This window comes from Nothoprocta perdicaria, unplaced genomic scaffold (genome assembly GCF_003342845.1).
Source record: "Nothoprocta perdicaria isolate Ctin4 unplaced genomic scaffold, notPer1 scaffold_196, whole genome shotgun sequence".
Taxonomy (NCBI): Eukaryota; Metazoa; Chordata; class Aves; order Tinamiformes; family Tinamidae; genus Nothoprocta; species Nothoprocta perdicaria.
Genome location: NW_020455160.1, coordinates 1,357,427 through 1,367,077, shown reverse-complemented (window position 1 = coordinate 1,367,077; position 9,651 = coordinate 1,357,427). Strand labels below are relative to the sequence as shown.

The 9,651-nt window shown below is 44.5% G+C and overlaps 1 protein-coding gene across 1 annotated transcript in view; it reads right to left on the bottom strand.

The window, feature by feature from the left end:
* Positions 1 to 7,629: 7,629 nt before the first annotated feature.
* LOC112945682 (ubiquinol-cytochrome-c reductase complex assembly factor 1) overlaps positions 7,630 to 9,651 on the bottom strand; it is a 49,523-nt gene continuing 47,501 nt past the window's right edge. The window contains exon 10 of the mRNA XM_026037324.1: positions 7,630 to 8,700. Within this exon, the coding sequence (XP_025893109.1) occupies positions 8,566 to 8,700 (135 nt within the window). The 3' untranslated portion in view covers positions 7,630 to 8,565. The remainder of the gene's footprint in view (positions 8,701 to 9,651) is intronic.

Below are 9,651 nucleotides of genomic sequence, written 5' to 3'. Positions count from 1 at the left end.
AATAAATAAATAAAAACAAAAAAATTATTCATGATCACAAAATCACAGAATGACACAGAATGGTTGAGGTTGGAAGGGACCCCTAGAGATCATGTAGTCCAACCTTCCTGCTCAAGCAGGGACACCTAGAGCAGGTGGCACACAGTGGCATCCATGTGGGTTTGGAAGACCTCCAAAGGAGACTCCCGAACTCTCTGGGCAGCCTCTTCCAGGGCTCTGTCACCCTCACAGTAAAGAAGTTCTTGCTCAAATGTCTGAACGTGAAATGTCTGATCTCTAATGATCACCAGGCGATAGTCAATGCAGACAGACAGACAGCCATGCTCAAGAGTGAAAAAGCACGTTCAAACACTGAGTTCTAGGACAGCTGGGATGAATCACATCACTCTCTCACTCTCCGTCAACTAAAAATGCAGATAAATGATTTGTTTAGATTATCTTTTTAATCTTTAGATTGCTGAAGTTAGAATAAAGACTCTTACCAGCACTGTGCAAGCATAAAGAACAGAAGCCAATGTATATATTAATCAAAAGTAACCTGACAGAGATGTGTTGCAATGAAGGCCGCAGAGAGTAGGTGCAGAGTGAAGTGCTGTAGACAGTAGATGTCGGTGAAAATAATGCTTTGGGTATAAAAATTTAATAGGTGCAAATAAATGCTGCAGCAGTCTAAAACATAATTTACAATGGTGAGGTGAATAAAAATAAAATATAAGAAAGTTCTGTAAGGGAAGGGGATGTAAGATAGATTTGAGAGGCCTTTCCCTGGAGGTGCTTTCCTATAGGGCTGCATATTAATATCATCCTTCTTTTCATCTTCTTAAAGAGTCCAAAGGACTACACATTTAAAGGAAGTCACCAAATGTGTTTTCTGCCAGATATCTCTCTGCTTCAGGTTCTGGTACAGTAAAAAGCTGGTGTTTGGTCAGGATCTGCTCTCCCTCCAGTAATTTCTCATGGACCTCAGCACATGAAAGCACCCACTATGCAAATGTCTCCAGGCAAGCTCGTCAGCTTGGCTTTCTTCAGTGGCATGGGGAGGGGCAGATGTTGTTGAGGAGTCAGTTACCTCACCCTAAAGCAGACATCTGAGGCAGGCCAGATGATTTGTGCCATGAAAGTATTTATCTATGTCCACTGAGTCTAAGGAGAGTGAGCTCACGCTGCCGAAGTCAGTGGCAGAGGTTTAGTGTGGAGACATTTAAATTAGATTTGAGATATCTTGTCTCTATCTTTTGGCAAAGAGATAAATGTCTATAATTGGTACTCTTCCGTTTGATGGCCAACACAGGATGTGGGACTTAGACAATTTTTGCTGGTTACAACCAGCAAAAATTCTTCTGGTGAAACATATATACGGAATTCCACTCCCAAGTGAACATCCATAGGCAAATATGCTCTATCTGACTTCTGAGTCCAGATGGAATCCGGGAATTAGTCAGTGCTTCATCCATGTGCTCCACTAGAGATATTTTTGGAGTTCATCAAACACAAATATCTTGACTGGGCTTCCCACAGAATATGGCTGCTACTTCCTCTTCAAGCACACATGCAAAGGAGCCTGCTACCACACTTCAAAACAATGCGGTTCTTGGAGAGCACTCACCTGGGAAGCTGGATGTGCTTCTTCTCACCTTTCATTTTCAGCACTTAAATCTACATCTCCCACTATACATCACAGTGTATAAATAATCACAGTGTATAAAATTCCAGATTTGCTGGCCAGTTGGAAGCAGCAAGAGTGAACTTGTTTTATTCCAGCAAATATGGCATGCAACTGAATGGGAAAAGTCTGAATTTTAATTACTGCACTGAGATCTTTGTCAATATTGAACTTACCAACAGAGCAATGCGAAGACAAATATCCCAGTTGTTGATCTGAGATTCCTGATCATGGCACTACTGAATCATTCTTTCTGAACATAGCACGAGCTCCTTATTTAATTTTTCCCCCCATTTATATGTCAAGGCTCTTCCAAACCAGGGGAGATAAAATTTTGCACCCACTCAGCTGAAAGACAGGACTGAACACTTGTTGCTAGCTATAGGAGAAATGATCCAACAGCTAGTGATCACAGGGAAGGTAAACATCCTTATCTCCTCTGGTAATTCCCTGCTCATTGGCATGCCCAGCACACATGCTCTTGCTCAGCTGAGACTCCTATATAGCTTAAGTCACATCTCCCAGTGCATGGCCACCAAGTCATTCTGTGTCGTTTTGGTGTCCAGCCTCAGCTGCTCAGGACACTGATTCACAGCTGTTGGCAATGTGAAGCTGTCATCCAATACAGGTGCCCATCATCTTTGCTGATGCCTTTCACACTCCAGAACTGAGACATGTAATACTTGCATGACGGTTTCAGTTCCAGCAGACTCAATTTATACTCCACAGTTCTTTCATGAGTTCTCAGAACATCCAAGCTGACCAACATGCTGTTACCGTTTGTATCATGGCAGGAGGAAGTGCATTGTAAATACAAAATAAATACTTACTAGGGTGAGTGCAGAGAAAGTACTGGCCACCTTGGTAGAAACCTGATTTTATAGCAAGAGCAAAGCATCATAAAATGAGAACAACAATCCCAGGTCTGAGGCAGAGCCTGCAGAGCCTGGGTGGTGTCAGTGCTTGCTATAACTTGCAATCACCCCTTAAGGAAAGAAAAGCAGACTTTAGACAACACAAGAATTTGTCATGTAAATCCCATCAATATTTCTTGCTCACCACCCAGGGTTTGTTCAGTGGTCCTGCAGAGCCTCTAAGGGCTTCTGTGAACTCAGAGATAAGGAGAAAAGTGACTACAGTCCTTGGAAAAGTAGGAGGCTTATGGGAAGGACCACAGCCTGCCTCTTCTCCAGGCTATTGTTCTCTAAGTGCCAACAGGTGGTGGCCAACCTGTGAACAGAACTCCATGTGAAAAAGCACTTTCAGCCATTGCTGCCTTCTCTCCTTCCAAAGGAGATGCACAGAAATGGAATTGGAAATTGTAGTTTAAGTAGGCATAGCTTCAGACAGGAAGAGGGCATGAAAGGAAGGATGTGGGACAATGAGCAAATCCTCATGGGATGCCCTGCTTCTACAGGATGTGGAATAGCCCAGGCAGCTAGCAGGTGGGATGAGGCATTTACATGATCCCTGTTCACTCCTTTAGTGAGTGATGTAACCATTAATGAAAGCTTTGCATTTACAAAACTCCTTCCTTCCTAAACAAGCATGAAAGAGCCTTTGCCTTCTTGGGATAGAGAGGATCCTGCTCAGATAGGATCCTGCTTCAACAACCTTTTTACAGTGTTCTCCTACATGAAAGGAGTTCACACTCCTATTCCCATATACAAGAAAATGCTTTCATTTGGCTGGCCCATGTCCCTCAAACAGATCTACTGCCATTTCCCCTAAACTCAGTGGGTGCTGCCAGCACATCACATATGGAGCAGCCACTGAAATGCACCAGTAAAGGCTAGGATCATGCTTATGTGAGCTCCTGCTCTGTATTCCCTGTGGAAGGATGAAGCTTGGACATCTACTCTGTTCCACAAATGAGCAGAACAAGCTGCTGAGCAGGTTGAATGACTGTAAGCAAAACAAATACTCCCTCAACATGTTCAACAACTTCAGAAAAACATATGTAGGATGCACAGAACAGACACAAACAGCTGAAGAGAAAGCAGGAAAGAAAATCTCAACAGAGTAGCCTGGGAAGGATCACAAGGCTATTAACTAATAACCAACAACCTCTTCACAGTGCAGGAGGCCAGAGAGCCCAACAACAGCAGGGGGTGAGATTCCCTTCCTAAGCATTAGAGGTGAACTCCTCAGAAGAACAGCACACCTGCTTATTCACTGGGGACTACCACTCACACTTGTTAAAATTGAGAGTCTTTTCTTGTGTCCTTGCCAACCTTCTCAACCTGCTATGTACACTTCTAGCTCTCAGATTGGCTGAGGTCAAGGCTGTGCAGTCAAAACAGGTCCAAAAGATGCAGATAGTGTTATCTGCAGTGCATGACAGTGCATGCTGCAGAGTGGTAGAAGTACCACCACCCACACTACAGGAAGAGGTTTTCATCTGTCTTTTGGGTAGCAAAGGCACAATCAAGTCTGCTCAAGTTCTGTTCAGCAGCAAGCAGGAGACAGAGGTTTATCAGTCTCCTGTGAAGAAAAGAGGGGGAAAAAAAGAGTTTTGATTAGAGTTCATGGTGCAAAAAGAAAACAGAGATCAGACACTGTAGGTCAACTGTAAACAGACAGATGCAGAGGGCAGGGGCCTAGATAATGGGATGATCTACTAAAAAACTAGTAATCACCACTATAATCCAGAAAAAATACATCTACTAGAGTAAGACCAGAAGCATTCATCTACACTATAGCCTGAGAACTCAGAGAAAGTCACAAGAGGTGACCACTGCATTCATGGCACAATTCTATTAGAAACATGAGAAAGACAGTAGGCAATTTCTAGGTATTGGTGTGAATGCCTATCACTCCCAACACAGTATTTTCAATATTTTCAAAAATATTACCTTGATGGAATAAAGCACACACAGTCCAGGTTTGGGGCTCAAGGAAACGGATGAATTGTTCAATGTATTTGTACAGAGGAGCAATATACTTCTCTAAATGCTTGCAACAGTAGTTCAGCACATCTCTAGAGTACAGATGACCTTCGTTACATGCTCAGGATTGAACTGGTCCCACAGAATGCCACAAATTGACTGCACCACATCTGTGTTAATCTGAGTCTCTGAAAGCAGCTCTCCTCTGAGGTTTTGGAAGTAGGAGAATGTGTAAAAATATGGAGGTGGGTCAGAAGGCTCCTGGGCAAGATCCATCTTCATGTGGTTCCCACTACTCTTCCAGAAAGTGTTACGTAGTGGCATAAATCATAGTGATTTATGCTTTCAGAGCCTTTCACAATCCTCTCCCAACTATGTTCTCCCCTCACCACATTACTATTCTATATCTACTACATTAAAGCTCCCGTGGAAAAATTTGCTCTTACTCAATGTCTAGTTTCCCTTTATCCTTTTGCCAAGTGAAAGACAGGATAAATGGGACAGGTCAGTAGTTAAATCCCACTGATACGTCAGGAGCTGCAACTCTGATCTGAGGGTTTGGTATGATAAGAACATGACTAAAATCTGCTCTTTGTTTAAGGTGAGGACAAGATTTAGAAGTCCGAGAAGTGGTAACTGCTCTAACAGGGCTTGGGTACCTCGACAGGAGATGTGGAAATTGGCAAGGATGCCAGTGCTTTTAGCACTTCTGCTGTCTACAGGCAGGAGGAGCTAGATATACCACCCAAATGGTATATCTAGTGAACACAAAACAAACAAACAAACAAAAAAGTGAACGCAGGAACAGATTAGATGGCATCAACTGCAGTTGGAACTGCAGCCATCCAATACCCTTGGATGTCTGAGCTATGTCAGATGACTCTCCCAAGCTCAGGTTGTCTCAGGCTGAAGAGATCCTGTGAATGTAACCTTGTGAGCAAAGCACACACCTACTCTCCCTGCTGGAACAAAAGCAGCAGGGAAAGACATTGACTGATAGCCCTTGTTTTCTGCTCACAAGTACAAGAAAGTATTGCAGGTAGCTGCAATAGCCAAGTGCTTCCTAGTGGCTGGTGTTTCATGACACTTGGTTAATTTTAGAGAGCAATTTCTTTGGAATAATCAGCAATATTTGAATTTGTTATGTGAGACAGAAGGTTGGGTTGGATGATAAAGTATTGAACATGCCTGAAAAGAAAAGCCCATCCATACATTCACTGAAAATACATTAAGTGGTGTCAGCAGATGCTCTGAGTCCACTCTCAAAAACAGCAACATAAACAAAGCAGCATCCAAAAGTAAAACATCTTCAATTATTCTCTCGTCAAGATCTTGAAAATGAGAAAAAGATGGATTTTTCAACATGCTGGTTGTAAAATATCTGGTTAATAATACTCAGGGTTCAGTTCTGCACACTTACCTGCTAATCATTGCATTGTAAGATGCAAATGCTCCTATTGAGAATATAAACTTTCCTCAAGAACTCTATAAATTCTGGCTGTAAAGACACCTCTCATAAGATAATGAAAACAGGATGTTTCTGTACTATTGAATTACATAGCACTCTCACAGTCAACACCCAAATGCTGTCTCTAGATAAGCAATGTCTGGGAAGCCCATGAAGCCTCCAGCGTGTTCTTGCTTTTTAACAGTCCTCCTTTGAATTCACAGACAGTCTCTGTCTTCTCTCTTAATATGTTCCACCTACACTTCTCTTCAAAACACACCTTGACTGCTGGCACAGTTCTGTAACCGTGGGGCATTTTAAGGCATTTTATGAAACAAGCAACGGTTGTTTGTAAATCAGACCTTGACTGGAGGTCTTTCTATTCTCATATTCATAAAAGTGCCAAAGTGCATGACCACAACTGGGCACCATGATTGTGGGAGACTCTCACCTCCTCACATAAGAAAGGTTTTAATTGCCTATCTGTCCCACATTCACAGTACAGAAAACACCACCATCTCAGACCAGTGTTCCCATGAATCCTAGTTTGCAGCCTTCACAGCTTCAGTACCAGAGATGCTACATGATCTCAGAGCTGCACGCACTAAGTCCTCTGGCTTCAAAGTGGGTGTACTCCTAATCCTGTGTCCCCATGGCATGGATAATATAGGTACAGGTTTAAATATCATAGCAGGAAAAGAGTTAAAGTTTAAATGACTGTTTTGTATATGAATTAATGTATATAGCTTTGAGCCAAAATATCTACCATTAATTTTTCCACCTATTCCAGGAGCAGTAAGATACACAAAGTGAAGTTTATTTTGGTACTTCGTATACTTCATTCCCATTAAAAATAAATTAATCAGCAAATTCCTACACAGCTCAGCCTTCTTTTATGTAAATACAACCCACCTGTAATGAATTACAAGGTGTTATTATCTCACACACACTGTATAATACTTCACACATAAGAGGTTTCTCTGCTTAGCTCAGCTTTCAACAAAAGCATCTTAAATAAACTGCAAGCAAGTTGTTTGGTCTGTAATGTTTTCACAGAGATACACCTCACACATAGAGGGTTTCTTTACATGACTCATTTTATAACAAGTTAAATTGAGGAAGTTCACCTTGAAAAAGAGAAAAAACAAAAAAAAACTTAAAAAAAAAAAGTACTGAGAAGGAGATTTAAAAAAGAATGCAGCCCAGCACTTAGGAGACTATATTCTGCGTGTCATGGCTCTGCACACAGAAGAGGGACGCCTCTATTGGGAGGGATGCGAATATTCACCGAAACATACAACCCAAAGGAAGCAACATCAAAAGCAAGAGCAGTTCCAGCCAAGCACAGCCCCATCAGAAATAACAGTACTGGATCACAAATGAAGAATTAGCCTCTTTTTTTTGTTGAACAGTTTTATTAGGCCTAAGTCCTAATATTATAGGCTTTGTTCTTATCAGGAGCGCATCCGGCATAGAAAACACACACACTACAATTTTATCCAGATTGACATTTATTATGGATTAGGATTTTCAATATGAGAGAAATGCAAACAGTTTTTGTCACTGACTGGGAAATAGCCCAAATGAACCATCCACCTGCACAGTACCCTTCAGCCGCTGCCAATTTAATCAGAGGAGCGATAGCTCTCATAATTGTCACGCAGGGATAATTTGCCTGTGCGTAGGTACTGGGGTAGACAGGTCTTTTCAGAAAGGTCTGGACAGCTACTTTGAGGTCCTATCTCAGTAAGAGCTGTGAACAGAAATGGGGATGCTGTTTTCCCAAAGAAATAACAGCAGCACAACTCAAAAAAGAATATGAAAATTTTGGCAAGGCAGATCACCTCTAAAATACCGAGTAGCCTGAGGTAGCTTTCAGTGGCAGCCCAGCTATGTTTCAGACTTTATTTCTTGGTAGGATGGCTAGAGCCAGAGATGGTTAGGGAGAATGGTGCCTTGTTCTTGCCATCCTCATGCCCTTGTGCAACAGCGCAGAAAGTTCCTAAAACGGATTTTCATGGAAAACCCCTCAGAATCCATAAAAGCAATTCTCAAACGCTATGAAAGCAAAACCAGACCGTTCTACATTAAGGTCAGGCTTTAGGAACATATTAATATCTAATAAGCAAAGCTCAGATTTGGATTCACAAATATTTTGTGAGTGGAGGATCAGCACTGTGCCAGGCGCAGTCATTCTCCAGGGGAAGCAATGTGGAAAAAGGTCTTCTTGAGAGAACAGGAACAGCTTCAACTCACAGGAAAAAGTCTGGTTGGAGCCTGTCTGAGAGGACCACTTGGTGCCATTGCAGCGACAGAGGTTCTTGAATCAACTAAGCATTGAAACACAGGTGAATGTTCAGAGGTGGACAGATGTCCCATTTGCTACTGAGTCACTGAGCCACAGCAAGGGCACCTATTTCAGTATATCCAGTCAGTGGCAGTTGTTGCTTCCTACCCCCACCATGCCACACCAGTCCCATGGGAGGCAAGTGTTGCCTGAGGTGATGTGAGGAGCTGACACTGCGGATGAGAGGGGGGCGGCTAGGAGAGCAGGCTCTGGGCATCCCTCAGAGCCCCTCGTCGTTGTAGACAGGGGAGAGGGGCTTCAGGAGACTGCGGGCGTCGCTCTCCACCAGGGGCCGCCAGCTCACCTCGCCCGTGAGCAGCAGCTCCTCCCCGCTGAGGGCGTCCAGGTGCTGCACCTGCAGGGACAGCGAGGAGTGAGTGCCAGGCAAGGACCGCCGCGCCATGCAGCGAGGGCTGGGGGCAAGCCCGGCATCACCCCCTGCTCGAGCCAGCGTGCAGCAAGGGCTGGGGACAAGCACGGCATCACCCCCTGCTCGGGCCCACGTGCAGCGAGGGCTGGGGGCAAGCCCGGCATCACCCCCTGCTCAAGGCCACGTGCAGCGAGGGCTGGGGACAAGCCCGGCATCACCCCCTGCTCGAGCCAGCGTGCAGCGAGGGCTGGGGACAAGCCCGGCATCACCCCCTGCTCGAGCCAACGTGCAGCGAGGGCTGGGGGCAAGCCCGGCATCACCCCCTGCTCGGGCCCACGTGCAGCAAGGGCTGGAGGCAAGCCCGGCATCACCCCCTGCTCGAGCCAATGTTGCTGCCGTGAGCACAGCCGTGCCAGGCTGATCCCCTTCACCAGCCGCTACCCGCACGGAGCGCTCACTCCTCGGCATGGTTTCATACAGACCAGGGAGTGACTAGCAGGGGACTTTAGAGATCTGGAAAAGCGCACCCAGTTGCAGAGACGGCATAGTGGGAGGGGAACAAATGGGAAACGACTACCCATCCACACCACACAAGAAGTGGCATCAAATGAAATGATAAAGTGCAAAGTAGGCAAAAAGCTCACAAACTTTTCACACAACATAGGCTAAACACATTTATCACTGTGAAATTTGTTCCCATGGGACACTGCATACACTGGAAGTCTGTAAGGGTTTAAATGACTAGTCCATCAAGGGACTATTTAAGCACAGAAATACCACCTCTGGTTCAGGCAGATTGGGAATACAGCTGGCTAGGACTGCTGAGCAGGGAAACAGCACACACGCGTGCCCTGTCATTATGGTCTTCTCTGGGCATCCACTAATAGCCACAGTGAAGGACAGGGCTAGCAAGAAGCTGCAGGAAAGATTTCTTAC